The 19,359-nt window shown below is 37.2% G+C and overlaps 2 protein-coding genes across 3 annotated transcripts; one reads left to right on the top strand and one right to left on the bottom strand.

Moving 5' to 3' along the window:
- Window positions 1-30: 30 nt before the first annotated feature.
- LOC137742741 (upstream activation factor subunit spp27-like) lies at window positions 31-3,903 on the bottom strand. Of its 2 annotated transcripts, none has more exons than XM_068482683.1 (6): window positions 3,383-3,903; window positions 2,477-2,588; window positions 2,207-2,378; window positions 1,891-2,081; window positions 587-715; window positions 31-387 (listed from the first exon to the last, which is right to left on the bottom strand). In XM_068482683.1, the coding sequence occupies exons 1-5, from the start codon at window positions 3,811-3,813 to the stop codon at window positions 593-595; spliced, it is 1,029 nt and encodes a 342-aa protein (XP_068338784.1). In that variant the 5' UTR covers window positions 3,814-3,903; the 3' UTR covers window positions 31-387; window positions 587-592. The 2 variants fall into 2 exon arrangements, with proteins under 2 accessions (XP_068338784.1, XP_068338783.1); XM_068482682.1 differs by having other exon boundaries at window positions 31-335; window positions 3,383-3,901.
- An 8,768-nt stretch (window positions 3,904-12,671) lies between these two features.
- LOC137742329 (fimbrin-1-like) lies at window positions 12,672-19,058 on the top strand. Its single transcript, XM_068482169.1, has 15 exons — window positions 12,672-12,881; window positions 13,496-13,662; window positions 13,815-13,985; window positions 14,438-14,676; window positions 14,778-14,949; window positions 15,034-15,072; window positions 15,207-15,275; window positions 15,396-15,512; window positions 15,945-16,153; window positions 16,554-16,709; window positions 16,847-17,046; window positions 17,481-17,638; window positions 17,739-17,835; window positions 17,949-18,040; window positions 18,385-19,058. Exons 2-15 carry the CDS (start codon window positions 13,576-13,578, stop codon window positions 18,676-18,678), a joined length of 2,100 nt encoding a protein of 699 aa, XP_068338270.1. The 5' UTR covers window positions 12,672-12,881; window positions 13,496-13,575; the 3' UTR covers window positions 18,679-19,058.
- The last annotated feature ends 301 nt before the right edge of the window (window positions 19,059-19,359 follow it).

Raw genomic sequence — 19,359 nt, 5'->3', positions numbered from 1 at the left:
TAGGTAAAACAGTGAAGGTAAACTCCGACATCGACTAAATAAATACATTAGTAAACTGAAATGAGTTAAAAAACATGAGTACATTTGGTTCTGTTTTTTCTAGTGTCTGCTATTTTACAGGTGTTAGAAACTCCAGAAGCTGCTCACTCTAAACCTACCTGGCCAAGTCAGACGAACCATGGCGCCATCGGCAAAATAAGACCTGCCGTGCCGTTACTCTACTTACAAACATGACCTAAAAATAAACATATGCTACATAACCGTTCAAAGTACAAGGAGATGCATCACCTTCTAACAAGGTTTGGCGCAAATTTTATCGCACCTGTGACCTCCAACTGCAACCAATGACCAACATTGCATCAAAACTTATGGACCGAGATTTAATACCTAATTAAAAGGAAAGAAGAATGGAAGCAATGATGTTGATGAACGGTCAAAATGAATCTACTAAGAACTAAAGCGGGTAGTACAATTAAGAGATAAATAAGGAACAATTACAACAACAAAACAGAAGAGTGATAAATTTAACATCCACGAACCTACTTGTAAAAAAGAAAAAGCGAAAAAGGGATTATGGACTACAAACCTATTATCATCTCCTGAATATGTGATGACGTTCCAAAATATCAGGTATTTCCAATGCATTGATGGTTTCACAACCAAAGATCTCTTGAAGCTTTGCATCACAATGTATAGCCATTTGATTTTGAGGATCCTGGATATGCGTTTAAACATTAATAATAATTGATTTCTGAACTTATGAAGTCTCAATGAATTAGTGGAGAACGGACCAGCAAAAATTTTCTGATTAGCACAGAAAAATTAGATGCTTGCACAACCTTCATGCCATTAAGTGTAGGTGCAAATTGTTTTGTTTTTCAATTTTGTAATTGTGTTCTAAAAGTATCTTAGGGCCTGTTTGATAACCATTTCTTTTTGTAGTTTATCGTCTTCATTTTTTGTGCTAGTGAGAGAGGGGGAAAGTATATGGGAGATATTCGGAATGGAAAAAGGGAGGTGGTGGGAGGGTGGAGAAAGAAATGAAGGAGATTACACTAAACAAAAACTTGAAAGTGAAAACAACTTAAAATTGTCTTCAGCTTTTGGTTTTTAGTTTTCATTATGTGTATCAACCCATACACATTTTTAAAACTTTTTTCCACCATCCTTCCTTCTCCCTTCTTCCTTTTTCTCCCACATACTATTCCCGTACTAAACAAATAACAAATTGGTTATCAAATGGACCCTTAAATAATCTTAGACAGACTATTAAGTAAACATTTGAGAAACGCAGAAAACATCCCGACCACTAATCATCATGCTTCATATAGAGTAAACAAAAGAGATATCCCACATACGATATAAATATTGGCACTACTCGAACAAGCGATGCTCAAAGAGACCATAGTAAACAACTACTAATGGTGTGACAAACTAGACTAAACACACTATACTACCAAAGGTCAGCAATGGAACAGAGATTCAGTTATTCAGACCATGTTGATTTATTTAGACCTCAAGAAAAATAACAAAGGTAAATATACAAAGCAAAAACCAACTGGAGGATGACCAATATGAACTATAAGATTAAAACACCACCCAAAAGTTCATATCGATTAAAACACCAACCAAGAAATAATTCCATATGCTAAAAATTCTTCAAAACAATTCTTACATCAACTATCAAATTCAAACTCATTTGTATTTACATACACCTCAAGCAAATTTTTCTTAAAAAAGTAAATAGACAAAGACACCCAGCTGGAGGATGACCAATGCAAACTATTCAGATATAAAGACTCCACAAAACTTCAATATAACAGTCACTGAATCAAAATAAATTTATAATTTTCTATTTATTTTGAGAATGGGGAGTCGAAGTCAACTTACCTCCAGATGGTGGACCTTTATGTACTCCCAGATACGCGTTACAACCTCTGATTGGATCATCTCCCTTACACCAACACCAAAAAAATTTGCGAGTGCTTCAGATATTATCAGGGAAGGACTCGGTTCTGTACTTTTCGTTGCAGACTCCACAGCATTCTTGGGCACCTTGGGCTTCTTGGGAACTACTGGTTCTGAGAGCACCAAAACATAAAATCCTTAGGCATGTATTATATTTTATACCCATACCACAAAACACGCAGAAATAGTGTGACCCCCATACACCCGGATAGAGGGAACCGTTATATGAAATACATACTTGATGGTTCGAGTGGAATAATATGTTTAGCAAGCAACTTGTTCATCTTAAACATGTCAGTACAGTCTGTCTCAAAAACCACTCGCAGCTCATCATTGCAAATAATTCTCCTCTTGTTACCGGGATCTTGGAGATTGTTCTTCCTTATGTAAGCCCACAGTTGTTTAACAATCTGTACTCAACATTAAATATAAAAGAGAATAAAATAAAAAATCTCGTGGCAGATAACAAATAAACTTTAACAAATAGCACAAATGGATGAGTCTGAACCTCAGTCCTTGGGAGAGTTGGGTGGCCAACAATGGCCTGAAGCTCAGGCGAAACACCACAAAGTTTGTTTAGACCTCCTGGGCCACCTTTTCTCTTAGCTTTAGGCTTAGGGCTGCAAATAAATGATAAAAAGCACAGAAACATTAACCCAAACATCAAACAACCATTACGCACCAACTTACTAGAATAACTACATCATGTAAGCAGCTTTACCGGTTAATTACTTCCAAACCAAGACTTAAATAAATAAAACTTGATGCATGAGAGACCAAACAGCCTCTGCAAATAAATGCATCTTACATACAATATAAGACCGACGCAAAACATATTATACGAGACCAAAAAACATCTAGAGCCGTACGGGTAGAATTGAAAACGGCATTCTACAGTAAGCCTAAATACCAATGCCGGGCATAGGAAGCAAATGAAAACGGCATACTTTTCTCTGCGCAATTTTCAAGTTTTTAGTTCCACTATTTCCCATGCTCCAAACAGCATAAAGCTTATACTCCTAAAAAGCATACTATCCATTTTCTTTCCATTGCTTAAATTTCATTTCCCAAATGGCATAAAGCTTAAGCCTTCAGCCTACAATATTTTCGCAATTTGTTGCTCAAATTTTATTGGAAACCAAACAGCCGGCAAGAAAATACTAAGGAATTAAACCTAGGAAACTAAATGTGAATGTGCAATTTCCAATTTCCTTAAACCCTAATTGTTACGTAAATACAAAAGTGTCCGAGAAAATGCCAATTTCACGCTAAGCAAGCTGAGACATAGCAAAATTAACCAAACACAATACGACGTGCCAAGCCCCTATAACATTATTCCACTTTCCCCTCCCTCAATTTTCTCGGAAACCAAACAGAAATTATCCAAAAAAAACAAATAAAAGCGGAAACTAACCTCTCCTTGGGCGTGTTAGAGCCGGAAACGGGCGGAGGACCGGCGGCGGAGACGGGCTCGGGCTTCAGGAGTGGAGGCGGGGGCTGAGAGGAGAAGGTCTGGAAGGCGGAGGGGGCAGGGTGATGGTAATTAGGGGGTTGGTGAAGGGCAAAATGGTCTTTAGGGTGCTGAGGGTGAGGAATTTGTTGAGGTTGGGGTTGGGGTTGGGGTTGGGGTTGAGGATGGGTAGTGGGTGGGTGGGATCGGAAGAGGTAGTGGATCTGAGCCCGAATGAAGTCGGTCTTGTGGGAGAGGTCGACGCCGAGGCGGGACTGGAGCTGCTGGACGACGTCGTTTAAGGTGGTGAAGGTCGGGGTGGTGGTGTTAGGGTTGGAAGTGGAGTCGTGGATTAGGGCTTGTAACGCTTGCGATATCTCTTGTTCTGTCACCATTCTGATTCTCTCTCCTTCTCTCTTTCTCTCTCTGCCGAGTGCTGTTCAGAGCTTATCTCTTTCTCTCTCTTGGGTTTTGGATTTCAAATGACCCAACTGCCCTCCCGGAAGTCGGGTGAATCAGGTGGTGACCTGTTTGACGTGTTTCTTTTCCACGTCGACACTCCTATCACTTGCTCCTAATTTTACTGTCTTAAAAGTAAAAATAATAAGGGTGAAAAGTCAAGGTCTGTGGGAGTTACTTTTCTTTTTTATGTGTCGTTGTTGTTACGGATATTAGACACTTTTTGGCTCATTTTCTCTATTGATGATGACAATGTCATGTACGCACTTCGTCATTTGAATTGTTCCTTCTCTTTCATTTTGGAGATCATCAGCTATTCATATAAACAAATTGATGATTCCTATGAGGATGTTATTTGATATCCTAATGTAACTGACGGTCTTCAAATTGTAGAATTTTTTTAGAGATGATCTTTAAAAATTATAGAATGAATGAATGGTTTTGATTATGACTTTTGTGTTGTGAGTTAGGAAGGTTTTTTGTTTATAGTCCTGCTGTAATTAGTTTTTTTTTTTGTAATTATTTGTAAACAGTTTTCTTGTAAATTCCATACATACCTCCACTTAGGATAAAAATAATACAATTCAGAAATTCTTTGTGAAGCTAAAAATTAATCAAAAACTTCTGGAATTGGCACGTGGACTTTTACGAAAAAAGACATGAATGCTCTCATTAAATTGGCGAGGCTCACATTTGATCCATGCGTAATTCAATATCCCTAAAGGCTTGAGTTGTGGACTATAACCTTACCAAGCTCTTTGCCATGAAAACTAGAACTAAAAGTAAGAATCTTATAGAATCTAGAAGATTATTTTCTTATATAATTTGTATTACTTGGAGGACAAGTGAAGCCCGTCTATTTAACATAAATAATGTACAAAGCCACGGAGAAATCAATAAAGCTAGAGATTGAGCCCCTTCTTCCGTCTCTTTGCCGTCCCTCTCCTGTTTCTCTAAAATATTATTTAATATAAGTTTATAGCATAGTGCCATTTTTAGGAAGGAAAAAAAAACAGAAAGAAGAGAAAAAGAAAATTTCCAAGTTAATGGGCAAGAGTATGGGAATGATGCGGTGGTCGACTGTTCGGTGGCCGCTACTTAATTAAGGGGATGAATCTGTAACCAAGCTTTGTTCCGTCCAAAATATTTAAAAAAAAAAAAAAAAAAAAAAGCATTAACGATGAATACTCATTGACATACCCAAAAAAAAAATGGATAAGTGAATAAATCATAAGAACCCTAATACCTTGGACCTCACGGAACCAGATTTTTTTTTTTTTTTTTTTTTTCAAAAAATTTACCAAATTTGAGCGACACACATTGCAACAGCATTTATACTTTGAAATCTAATAAGGAAAAGATTAAGGGAATGTTATTGGCACTCCAAAAATCTTATTCTACATTCCTCATAAGTGTATTTTTTTTCTTTCCAAATATATAAGGTTTGGAGTATAAAATGAGATTTTTGAAGTATCAATAACAATTCTCAAGATTAATTATTAAAGAACATAAAGAAAACATCCACCTTATTGAAATTTTATTTTATTTTAAAGCAAATTACATTTTATACTTTTGGGTCGCAATTGCAACCTCATACAGTATTTTTAAAATATTTTAATCTCATACATTTACTATTATTTCAATTCCATTTAATACATCGGTTAAAAAAATTGTTTATTCAACCTTTCAATGATGACGTCATAAATATAAGATTCACATTTGTACAAACATGGCTCCCAAACTTATGCCACGTGGCCAAACAACTAATTAAAAACTAGTTTTTTATAAATATTTTTCATCACCCCCTTCTCCACTAAGGCCTTGGAGCCCAACCCTTTCTTCCTCCGCTCCTTCCCTTCCTTCGCCTGCCACCTCGTTGAGCTGGAACGCACCCTCGAATCCATCTCCTTCTTCTCCATATGCTAGTCGGCGTCTACCGTGGTGGTCAATAATCTGAGGACCTTCATGCAAATCATCGATGTCGCTTCAATTACGGGGTTGGAAAACGACATCTCGAACCACACTTTAGAACCAAATCTACGCACCTCCGTGACCGACGGTTAAACACAAATTTGTGTAATCTGGAACAACCTGTAAAACAGTGAAACAACCGTAAGAAAACCTTAGGCCTAGAAGGGTACCGGCCAAAAGCTCTTTGACGGTCAAGTTAGTGAATCATTTTAGTCTCAAGTAATTGGCAAGAGAATTCAAGTGTACAAAATGTGTTACAGTAGATAAACCCTAGATGGGTGTATTTATATGATGAGAGATATACCTTTTTATGATAGAATCCTTGTTATAAGCCAGAAGAATCCTAGAGGATATCTAGTAAGTAAATATTGCATCCTCTTACGAGTGTGATTACTTGCGGCGCACGCCTATCCCTAGATTGTAAGGACTCCAAGGCTTATAAGATTTGATTAAGTTCATATCCAGATCAAATCGCATGTCTATGGTCATCTAGCAGAGTCGTTTGGACTCCGCCTAATGCCTGGAGCAGAATGACAGCGTCACCCTACTCCGTCTAATCCAGCTCTGCCTTGAGCTGGTAAGTCCATGACCGGAGTTCTGAGGTAACATTATTCAAATCAACCTTACCCTAAACCTGGAAAATCATGGTCCACCACTTGCTTGTGGAATCATAGCATTGAAGCTTTTTCGCCACTGCTGCTCTGGTTCACACTATCAATAAGGCCCAAAAACCCAGCACCCTCCAGGTAGTTTCACTTATTAGTGCTAATTGGGTTTGTAATGGATGTGTTTTGAGTTGATTTTTTATTTATTAAAAATATGGATTTTGATGATCAAGTTTCGAGTTTTATGGTTGTTTTGAGTTATGGAGGTTGTTGTGAATTGGCATTTGATTTCTGTATTGTTGGAAATCTCAATTGCAGCAAATCTGTCGCAGAAGAAAATTGGTAGGAAGGAAGTTTGAGAAAGCTAGAGAAAAGAGGAATAACAAGAGTTTTGGAGTTTAATCCGATTAGGATTGCAAACGCTATTTCTGAATACAGTATATTTCAGTTCACCATAAGAGAACAATATTTAGTGCAATTTATGAATGAGTTGAAAGGGGCACCCAAAAAAAAAAAATCCAAATAATTAGGTATAAAAAAAAATGTCCAGAGCCCAAAATAAGGGCTGGAGGGCAAGAGCCCAAGTTTGACAATAGATAGAATGGCCCAGGTTTTTGGCATTAAAAAAAAAATAACATAAAGGGGATCACTCGTCCCCCAATTAACCCTAAGTTCCTAACGCATCTACCCTTTTTCCCGACTCCCCACCCCACCTTGTTTCCCCACTACCCTGCCGTCTCTGTTCCTTTCTCCCAATTCCATTGGCTGCAAGTGCAGCACTTTAACTCCCAAAATTCATTGTTTCCCAATTCCCAACTGCAAGTTGTTGCAGTTTATGAGCTCAACAGGTCCTTCTCAACGCCATTCACCATTCAGTGCATTCATCAACGCTTTTGAATTTTGAGGTAAACTAATTTTTAAATTTGGAATTATTAATTCATAATTTAATATAAAATTTTGCAATTGACATAGAATTATATGATAATTGATGTATAGAATTGGTTTTGTTGATGAATTATCAATTATACGATAATTGAAGTTTAGCGGCAATCATTAAAAAAGTAAAAGAAGCCAAATTTCTTTTTCTGTCATTCTTGATTGTACTCCTGATGCAAGTCATGTGGAACAAATGACTTTAATTTTGAGATGTGTGGACTTCTCAAGTAGGTCAATAAATATAAGGGAGTATTTCATGGGTTTAGGTACTATGTCCCCCCCGTTGTATATTTTCTCAAGTAATATAATCTGGGTGTGAGGGTCTGGCCCCCCCAACTTCGATAGGGTTCCAGCCCTCGTTAAATTTTTTTTTTTTTTTTAAACTTATGTTTCTGTATTAAAAAGGGCACATTTTGAGCTTTCGCATTGGGCACCAAAAAACTCAAGACCAGCCCTGCCCATCAACAGCAATCTAATATCGGTTTGTATGCCGTGGTTGAGAAATTGAAGTCTTGGGAGGAGGTGGATGAGCAAGATGAGGTCTTGACCGGAGAGGTTTAGATACGAGATGGAGCAGTGGCGAAGATTCTGCGTCGGAGCACGATTGGTGCTACGAAAAAGAAAGAGTCTTGAGGAGGTGGTCAACAAAAACGTGAAACAAAAAAAATCAAAAGAAAACATGGCGAAAGGAAAGTTGTTTAGCAGGAAAAACGGAGTCGTACAAAGCGGAAAATAGAGATACAGAGAGAGAGAGGGGTTGCTGGAGAATAAGATGGGGTGAATAATTTTTTTAATTTGTTTTTTTTATTCACAAGTTGGAAAGTTGAATCCATGTGAGCACAAATGTGGACCTCATATTTGCCACATCATCACTTAATAGTTAATTTAACATATTTTTTATCGGAGGTGTGAAATTGAAATGAAATAATAGTAAATGTATAAGATTGAAATGGTTTAATGATATTGTATGAGACTGCATATGCATTCATGTCACATCCCGCCCCGGGGGGGCGGGGGGACCACTTCCTGAGCCCAACTCCACTACCGTAGCACGATATTGTTCGCTTTGGGCTTACCATTCCCTCACGGTTTTGTTTTTGGGAACTCACGAGCAACTTCCCAGTGGGTCACCCATCATGGGATTGCTCTAGCCCCTTTCTCGCTTAACTTCGGAGTTCCCACGGAACCCGAAGCCAGTGAGCTCCCAAAAGGCCTCATGCTAGGTAGGGATGGGAATATACATATAAGGATCACTCCCCTGGGCGATGTGGGATGTCACAATCCACCCCCCTTAGGGGCCCGACGTCCTCGTCGGCACACACGCGGCCAGGGTTAGGCTCTGATACCATATTGTCACATCCCCGCCCGGGGGGGGACCACTTCCCGGGCCCGACTCCACTATCGTAGCACGATATTGTCCTTTTTGGGCTTACCACGAAATCCGAAGCCAGTGAGCTTCCAAAAGGTCTCGCTAGGTAGGGATGAGAATATACATATAAGGATCACTCCCCTGGGCGATGTGGGATGTCACAATTCAAACCTAAGAGAATAAAATGTAATTTACCTGTTACTTTATCAAAAGATAGGACTATTATTTATTTAAATTATTGAGTAAATTATATTTACTTACTCAGATTTTCTTCAATTTCAAATTGATACAATGTTTTCAATTGTTACCAATATAATACAACCGTCTCATTTTCCATCAATTTCGAGGTCAAAGAAGGCCTCAATTCGTACCATGAACTGATTTGATTTTTTTATTTATTTTCTTTCACGCCAAACGATTCACTCGCCCCACTTTCACCTTCTTCTTTCATGTTCCTCCAACCTGCAAAAATCTTAGGCACTAAATTCTCTATGTTTTCATGCAATTAGTTTAAGAGGCTAAGTGCACCCAGAGTTTAATGTTAAAATAAAACAAGATGATGCATGGCTTCCATAATTGAATTCGACTGGGAGTTTGTGAGGCAAAGGCAAAGAAAAAACCAATGGGGAAGGGTCCCCCAGGAATTCCTTCCAAGACCTGTTGAATAATTTTTACAGATTCTATCATTTCACCAATTCGAACTAGATAACGAGCCAATGAATCTTCTTTTTGCCACTGTACTTCCCAATCAAATTCATCGTAACATTCATAATGATCAAGACGCAGATGGAGATGACGATGATGATAGGGATGTGGATGAAGTGGGGGTGGTGCATATTGGGCTAGTAGGTGTAGCACAGCCAGAACCAGGGCATACATCCTAACACCACCACCACACTATACCACACGCCACTAACATCGCCTTTGGATTGCCACTGTATTTGTTTTTTGCTAGAATTAAAGATCGAAAATTGATTATCTGCATTTTAGTAAATTGTGAGCTCATCATTTTGATAGTGGAGTTCACTTAGAATAGACAGTCGAACACTGGAAAATGATAGTGGTGAAGAACCAAAGGTTATAGGGGAGGCCCTCTCTCATATATTCCTCTTTGCCTTTGTCTCCTTCCCATCTCGCTCTAATTCTCTCTAATTTTTATTTTTTTAATTATGAAGAACCAAATTTTTATTTTTTTGGAATAAATTAAGAAAAAAATAATGAAAGAACAAAAACTGGAAATGCAAATTTCTCGATTCCCACTTCATATAGTCATTTAGATCGTGTTTATGATTGTTGCTTCAATTTTTTCAGCTAAGAGAGAGAGAGAGAGAGAGAGAGAGAGAGAGATCAGGTTGCAAGCATGAAGATGAAGTAAGAGAGGAAGAAGTCTATGGGGAGGGACTTTAAAATGGCCACATAAGTAGTAAACAAAGGAACTAACAGAAACGAGACAGTTGCACGACGTTGGTACGGAATAGTGAGCTTGTATGATATTGAAAAAATTAAAAAAAAAATTGTATGAATTTGAATTTAGATGAAAATTGAGGGGGCAAACTGTAATTTTATCTGAGTTCTTTTTCATTTTTACAATCAAGAGTGGGAAAAGGAGAATCGAGATCGGACTTTATTGAGTTTGAAAGATTGATGAGCCAATTTGATCCTTCATCTAAAGAAAAATTTAGTTCAAACTTAGCCAATTGAGTGTCGCTGAATTGATCAACTTTGATTGGGTTATTTCCAAACCAAACAGTTTATAATTGGTAAAAGTTGCTTTAGCAAATGAGCTTACGGCGTGTTTGTGTGTGTGAAGAATAACTGACATGAAATGAGCTTAAGTGCGGGAGTGGTACCATGCTCCACTTGGGAAAAAAAAAAAAAACCGAATTGAATAATATGGTTAATCTCGTCCTTACCAATACATATTGTGTTGCAAGTAAGTAAGTTCGTCTCTTGTATAAGGCTATTGCAAAATTTCTAACAAGAAGAAAAAAAAAATTGTTGAAAATGTCAGTGTCTGAAGAGATATTAAAACAGTGTTAATATTAGCAAACTTAAGTTTTAAATTGATATTGGCGTTTATGTGATTGATAAATCTCCTGATTGGATTGAATAAGCGCTTGTTGATGCAAAACAATCACACGATCAAAGACCTAAGCTTCACGCGCCCACGAGGTGGGGAGGTTAGCCAATGGATACTCCAATGCCTAAGTTAGTTTCTTTGAAAATAATGTGTTTAGGGCTTTTAGGGGTAGCAAAAACATACAGAAATTTGGTAGAAATTGAGAAATATATAGTAGAGAGGTTAGGGTTTTACCCTACATATGACGGCATCCTATTGGCCAAGGTGTATGGAAATAATATTCTCCAAATATTAAATAGGAAATAATATCTTGAGATAATGGTGGAAGTATCTAATTGATTAAAATATGGATTACTACTTGAGTTGAGTCAATCTTCAATTGGGAATGTATTAAAGATAGGATTTGGTAATTAATCCTTATCTTTAATGCCTTAGAGTTTACTTGCCATAAGCAGGTAAGCTGTGAGCAGTCGTATTCAACTGTTTGGACCTTTAGGAGAGCTAAGTTGCACGTAAGAGCATTTGAGAAGCCTGCACATTCAATGAGGGTAATCTTGTCTTTCTCAAGCGAAAGTCTACACGTCGCCCTCTAGAAATTTTGGAATTATTTTAGGCTTCACATCGATTATAGATATTATTTCTGAGATTTTTCGATCTCACTTTATTTTCTCTGATGTTGTGAGTTAGCTCTGGCTTGTATTCCCCATTTCTTTACTAACCAAAGAAAAAAACAATATTGATGTCAACTAATCTCTTGAAAGCAAGAATAGTTGTAGAAAGCACGTACTTGCTATACTAGCTTACTATTTTAATCACCAAAGACCACTCTTTCTGGTCCATATTTTTATACATATTTGTTTCTTTTGTCATTGGATTATAACTTACTTCAAAGGAGCTCAGGGTGGGACAAACCAAATCTTCTGTACGAAGTTGACATGCAATGTAAACCATGGCACCATCATTTTATATTGTATAATAAGTAATGAAAAATGCCAGTCAATACAATTATACTATGTAAACTTTAATTATACCATCTAGATCTACGTTTGATGTAACTTTCTGCCTTCCCCAACCCTCTAACCATTTATTCTTTTTCCCCAAGTAACAATAAAATGACCTAACATTTGTCTCTCACTTTAAGTCCTTTATGTGAAATTTTGTCAATATCAAAATTTTCTTATTCTGACGTTAATTTAAAGGTCTTATCTGGATGTGTGGCCGTTGACCTATAAATTGATTTGTTATATCTTATATTGTCAATAGATTTTAGTCGTCCAACACACATTAATGTAACTGATTACAATATTTACATATATTTAATATGGTCTTCATCTGATCGTTGAGATGTTTCTATTGAATACATGTAAGCATTGTAGCCAAATCTCACATTAACATATATGTTTTTTTTTCTAATTGAGAAATTTGCAATGATTGACCAGGAATATAGCAGAAATTACACTATCTTGATATACAACGAGGGCTGAAAATGTTAATGTTAACTCAAAATGTTATATATTAACGTGCCTAGGATCCCGCCCCCAACCTGATCTTCAAAAATGGCAATATGCTTTGGTATGTGTCATCAAATTTTTGTGATGACAAAAAATTGAGAGTGAGTCCAAAAAGTCACCAAAAGTGGTTTAAGAAGAAACCAAACAGGTGTACGCCCACCCAATGCGTTGTAAAACAGAATGAGCGAGTACACGAAACGATAACATACACGCGCGCGTACCCTCACCCCTGCTTGATTCGGGTCTCTCTGAGACAATAAGCTCTCGGCTGTCTTCGTATGGACTACAAGCGGTTCCTTCCTCATACAAGAATCACCTCTCTCTCTCTCTCTCTCTCTCTCTCTCTCTCTCTCTCTCTCTCTCTCACTTTGCTCTCCCACGAAGAAAAATCGATCCCGTTTCTCTCTCTAGAACCCATCTCTCTGTTTTCTGCATTATACGTGTTGGATGGTTCTTCGGCACCGAAATTCTGAGGGCAAGTAATTAATCCATTTGGGCGTTAATTTCATTGCATGGTCTTGATTTTGTGGAGGTATGGAATTCCGGGTTGCCGTAGGCTTCACGTTTTCTTTATTGGGTTTTGATTGGTTTGCTAACTTTGTTCATGAAAAAGTGCTTTTTTCATGATTACCGTAACAGAGGACGAGCAGGCGCAGAATTGTACTCGACTGGATGTTTTAACGTGTTTTTCTTACTGTTCTATTAGATTTGATGCTTCATATGCATATAATCTATATATCTGATTCGGATTTCTGGTTCGCATTGAATTATATGCCATAGAGCCAATCTTTGTTCAATTCTTTTCTTGTTTTCACTGTTTGAATTTCGTTTTGTTTGCATTTGTAGGAACCTTTCGAGTTTATGTGTTTGCTGTAGTGTTGTGCACTTGATGTCCGATATCTTGACAAGGATATCGGTGATGATATTGTATCTGTATTCCTTTGATGTAGTAAATAAATTTATGCCTTAATAGTATAATCATTAGGGAGAGAGTGGGAGAGGTTGGTGATTTTATAGAGCAGAATCACTAGGCTGCTTCGGTGCTTTGTGTTTATTGATTAGGTATACGTTAAATGGATTTGATGTGATTCTGATTCCGGAATTGGGTGTTGACTGCTGAATTGTTGCTTGATATATTTATGCTAGATTTTTCTCCATCGGTGGAATCTGACGAAGACTTCAAAAACTGGGAAATCAGTTTCTTCTCCACTTGGTAATTGGTGGAGATGTCTAGTTATGTGGGTGTTCACATTACAGATCAATCGCTTCAAAGCCAGTTCACGCAGGTTGAGCTTCGCAGTCTGGAATCCAAAGTATGTATATTTTGTTCCCTAGCCAGTTGATGTTTAAAGTATAGGAGGTTTATCTGAATTTTGGTATCGTTTGATATTTGTGGATGTTATTATGGATAGTTTTTCTTTAATATGCGGCTTTGAGTTAATTGCAAACTTTCTGTGCTTTTCAGTTTAATTCAGTGAAGAATCAGAATGGTAAAGTTATGGCTGGAGATTTGCCACCTCTAATGGTTAAATTAAAGGCATTTAGGGAAATGTATTCTGAGGAGGAGATTAGAGGTATCTTAAGTGCGTTGGATTCTGACTTCAGTGACGAGATTGATTTTGAATCCTTCCTTAAGGTGATTCATATTGTTTCTTTGTTTACTTTTTCCTATCTCTCTCTCTCTCTCTCTCTCTCTCTCACACACACACACACACACACACACGCACGCACGCTCACATACATTTACATATGTAAACGGAAATCAGAATACTAAAACCCCAGAGAATTAAAGACTAAAACACCCTTTGATTTAGGGCAGCGTCCACTTGGGTTCTGCATTACAGGCTGCATATGTATGTTGCCCTGTCTAGATTCAAATAAGTGTGTGGTAGTTTGTAGTGTCATAGTACTATACCACCCTTTTTAATTGAAAGAAGTCCCAAATCAGAAGAAATGTTTGTTTAAGTTTTTTATTTTCCTTGTTGTTTAGTTAGGTGTATATGACGTTGCATGTAAATTGTAATTTGCATACATTTACAAGGGAGTTTATAGGATTTCAAATATTAATTTATTGCACAAACTGCACAGGCATACCTAAGTTTGCAAGGGCAAACAACAGCAAAATCGGGTGGTTCAAAGAACTCTTCATCATTCTTGAAGGCCACCACAACCACCCTCCTTCATACAATCAGTGAATCAGAGAAAGCATCTTACGTGGCTCACATAAACAGCTATCTCGGGGATGACCCGTTTCTAAAGCAGTTTCTCCCATTAGACCCAGCTACAAATGACCTATTCCATCTTGCAAAAGATGGAGTTCTCCTCTGGTATTTAATCAGGCTTTGGTTTATCAATGCCTATGCAGTTACGTTTGCTAAAGCTGTTTTTTAAATTCATTTATGAAGTTCGTGTAATTGATCAAATGCAGCAAGCTTATAAATGTTGCTGTGCCTGGGACAATAGATGAACGAGCAATTAACACCAAAAGGGTTATCAACCCGTGGGAGAGGAATGAGAACCATACTCTTTGCCTCAACTCTGCCAAGGCCATTGGCTGCACAGTGGTTAACATTGGCACGCAGGACCTGGTTGAAGGAAGAGTACGTTTAAAATTTTGATTCTGAAATTAGTTCGGTGTATATTTTTGGGATACAAGAATTTATGTTTTGGTTATTTATTTGCAGCCTCATCTGCTACTGGGGTTGATTTCGCAAATTATAAAGGTAGGTAGCTAAAGTTTGTTTTGACACTAAATCTAGCATAACCACGAAAAAATTAAGTTAGTTGCAGTCTTGATGATTCATTTAGTTGACTCTTTCCCCTTTTGCCTTGCTTGAAACCAATATGGAAACTTCAGATCCAACTGTTGGCAGATCTCAACCTTAAGAAGACGCCTCAGCTTGTAGAATTGGTGGATGACAGCAGGGTAATACAGTTTGGAATTTTTTTTCTTGTATTCTTGATTTCCAAAACCTTGCAGTTAATGAGTTTTTGGAAAAGAAGAATTTGTTAAGGACTTTCTCTTTCTTGTATTATTATGTCACAGGATGTTGAAGAGCTTTTGAGTTTACCCCCCGAGAAGGTATTGTTGAAATGGATGAATTTCCACCTCCAGAAAGCCGGCTACAAGAAACCTGTTTCAAACTTTTCTTCTGACGTGAAGGTATTTATCATCCCTCTTGTATATTTAGCAGCATGTAGCACAGTAGCAGTGTCATTATCACTCCTCTTGTATTCTTTTTCTCTCTTTTTGCGGGTAGGCGGTAGGGAATTTAGAATGCTTAATGTGATCCCATTCTCTTTCCAAAGCAAATTAACTTGAAAAGAAATGATCAGATTGATTTATAAAACAGGTAATATAACACAGAACATTTTTCCTGTTATAGAATAGAGTGCCAAGGACTAGTACTGTTAACGAGACTCTTTCCAGTATAATTATTCGCAAATGATATCCCCCTTCCTCACTTATCTCTTTCATTCAATCAGAACTTGCAGTTCTGTAATCACTACCACTGTTTCATTATTGATTTCTCATCAATTGAATAGACCTATAAACCAACTGATTATTTTTTCATAATTTGTAATCCAAGCACAGGATGGAGAAGCTTATGCTTACCTACTTAATGTTCTTGCTCCAGAACACTGCAATCCCGCCACATTGGATGCCAAGCCCAATGAAAGGGCAAAGTTGGTTCTTGATCATGCCGAGAGAATGAACTGCAAAAGATATTTAACTCCGAAAGACATTATTGAGGGTTCTTCAAACTTAAATCTGGCATTTGTGGCACAAATATTCCATGAAAGGTTGGAAATGAACTATGACTACTTTTTATAGTCAAATTATCTTTGTGTTAATTTTATATGGGATCGAAGTGACTAGGTAGAGAACTGAGAATAAGCATAGGCATACAATCCTGCATATGATATATTGTCAAAAGAATTTGTCGAAATCATTCTTCTAGTAGCCTAGCCTTTTGTTCTTGTCGTATATGTGAAGTATATCTCTCTTGCTAGACAGTATGGCACACTATGCTGTTAGATTGTTAGCGAAGACCACTCATAAGGCCAAACTTTGACATGCGAGCATTGCATTGCACACTCTGTCTCTATCTCTCTCCCTGGATGTGTGTGTTGTTACTCTCATGATTTTTAAACAAATTGTATTATTTTAGTAATTTGTTGACCAAGAATATACCATGTACAGGAACGGCCTCTCCACAGATAGCAAGAAGATTTCTTTTGCAGAGATGATGACAGATGATGTGCAAACATCTAGAGAAGAGAGATGCTTCCGGCTGTGGATCAACAGTCTAGGAATTGTTAGTTATGTTAATAATGTTTTTGAAGATGTGAGAAATGGGTGAGTGTTCCTAGTTTAAGCCAGAGTTTATCTGACAGAGATAGATACATTGCTTTTCCTTGATGTACTTTTTTTCATTTAATTTATGATTTTGGCACTCACAATATGTGCTTTACTTTCATAATTCGTGTATGCAGATGGATACTATTAGAAGTACTCGATAAGGTTTCTCCAGGATCAGTGAACTGGAAGCAAGCATCAAAGCCTCCAATTAAAATGCCATTTAGAAAAGTAGAGAATTGCAATCAAATTGTAAGGATTGGAAAGCAACTGAAATTCTCGCTGGTGAATGTCGCTGGAAATGATATTGTGCAGGGAAACAAGAAACTCATACTTGGTAATTTTCACTGTGTTTCATATGTGTGCACACCTTCCTTAAGGTGTTTCATATGTGTTGCATGAGAATGAAATGATGAAAAGGCTACCACCAAAAGGTCCCTTAGCTTTTCATCATTTCACTGTGTTTCATATGTGTGCACACCTTCCTGGTCCCTTAGCTTTTGAGCTTAACAGATCTACTGGAGTAACTGGTTATGTGCTAAATCTAATTTTTGGTCCGTCTTCACTCTTTATTCCTTACTGGTGTCATTTATGTAGTTATTTGATGAAGTACATAATTCTGCATCCAGAGGGTGACTTATTTTTTTAATCTGACTTTACGTTAAAGCTTCTTCTTTGTTATTCTCAAGAACAAAATGCTGTGCAGTTGTTAGCTACTCCCAATTAATTGAAATATTGATTTTTTTTCTTTTTTTTTTCTTTTTAACCCAGCGTTCCTATGGCAGTTGATGAGGTTTAATATGCTTCAACTTTTGAGAAATCTAAGATCTCACTCCCAAGGAAAGGAGATGACGGATGCTGATATTTTAAAGTGGGCTAACATCAAAGTCAGAAGCACAGGCAGAACTTCTCAAATGGAGAGTTTTAAGGTTCAAACCGACTAAACCTGTTTTCGTTTTAAATGTAGGTTCGATCATTATTCTAGATATGTTTATATGATGTATTCTGAGACCTGAGATTTCTCTCCAGGATAAGAGCCTGTCAAATGGGATTTTCTTCCTTGAGCTTCTCAGTGCTGTAGAGCCGAGAGTTGTTAATTGGAACCTTGTTACTAAGGGTGAAAGTGGTAAGCTTCTCTGCAACATTATCGTTTACAATTGAGCAAGAAAAGCCTTTGACCCATTAACCAAGTTTGAGTAAAGTACCGATGAGAAAAGTGCTTTCTTGTTGCAATGATAGCTGATGAAAAGAAGTTGAACGCTACATACATAGTCAGCGTTGCCCGGAAGCTTGGCTGTTCCATATTCTTGTTGCCTGAGGACATCATGGAGGTAACTCTAACCTGCAATTGTTCCGTTGCCTCATTTACCTCATTTAATACGACTAAAGTAGTGACACTTTCTCATTACTTTGATGCCCTACACGATTTATGAGAATGATATTGTCACGCCATTCAGAGGAAAAAACTACAAAAAATACTTCGCATTTTGGCGTTTTTCTCCTCTTGAATATTGTGAAGAGTTGTTAATTGAGTTGATGGCCAAATTTTTTTTAATTTTTCTTTTAAAGAGAGAGAACACCGACGTGGCCTTGAAATTTATAGGTTTCGTACAACTTCACAAAACTGCAGAGTTCCACTTAACACCAAGAAGTCATTATTGTGATGTTATTGCAGGTGAATCAGAAGATGCTTTTGACCCTAACAGCCAGCATTATGTTTTGGAGTCTGCAACAGCCGGTTGATGACACAGAAAGATTGCTATCCCCTGTTGACGCTTCACCGGCGACATCCATCAGTGGAGAGGATGAAAGCTCCTCTTCCCTTGGTGGTGAGATTTCAAACTTAAGCATTGACGACACTGCCTCGGACACTACAGTCTCTTCACAGGTTGAGAATGACGGCCGCAACGCTCCTCTGGGAGGCGGGATCGGGGTGGAAGGGGAAGGAGGGTGCATAGCTGTAAAGTAGGTCGAAGGAAAAGCGTAAACAGAGAGTTCCATAAAAATATGGTTTGTTGTCAAGAGAGGAAGAAAAAGGGGACAACATTGTAAAGTATTTATACAATGTCGATAGTAACTTTCTTTTTGACAGTATAATTCACAAGATACGTTTGGCGATTGGGAATACAAGTGAGATAGGAAAAGAAAATAAAAGAGAGTAAAGTGCAAGAGCTGAAATGTACTTGTATCGATAAAGAGCATATACGAGTGTTTTTTAACGGATCGGGTTGGAAACAACGTTTTTTTATTTTCGTTTCAAAATTTCGGATCCGATTGAATCGATTCACAATTTTTAAATTTGGAATATCCGGTATTTTGGAATCAGAGTAATCTCATAAATTTCAAAACATAACTCAGAGATTCATATATTGACAAGTTTTTTAATATTCTTGATTTTTTTTTTGGTAAACACATTTTATTGTTTTCTTCATAATATTTGGTATATGCTTATGCATAAATTTAGTTAATTTTGTAATATACTACATGCTTAGCATTTTTAATATACAAGTGTGTGATTAATATAAAAAAAATGAACAAACTTGATTCCAAAATACATAATTTTAATAAATAACTATAAAACATCGCAAATATTTTAGAATTTTTTAAATATCAATAAGTTCAGCGAAAAAAAATCATAAAATTTGGAATT

This window comes from Pyrus communis, chromosome 8, assembly GCF_963583255.1.
Source record: "Pyrus communis chromosome 8, drPyrComm1.1, whole genome shotgun sequence".
Lineage (NCBI taxonomy): Eukaryota > Viridiplantae > Streptophyta > Magnoliopsida > Rosales > Rosaceae > Pyrus > Pyrus communis.
This window is presented reverse-complemented; position numbering and strand designations above follow the sequence as displayed.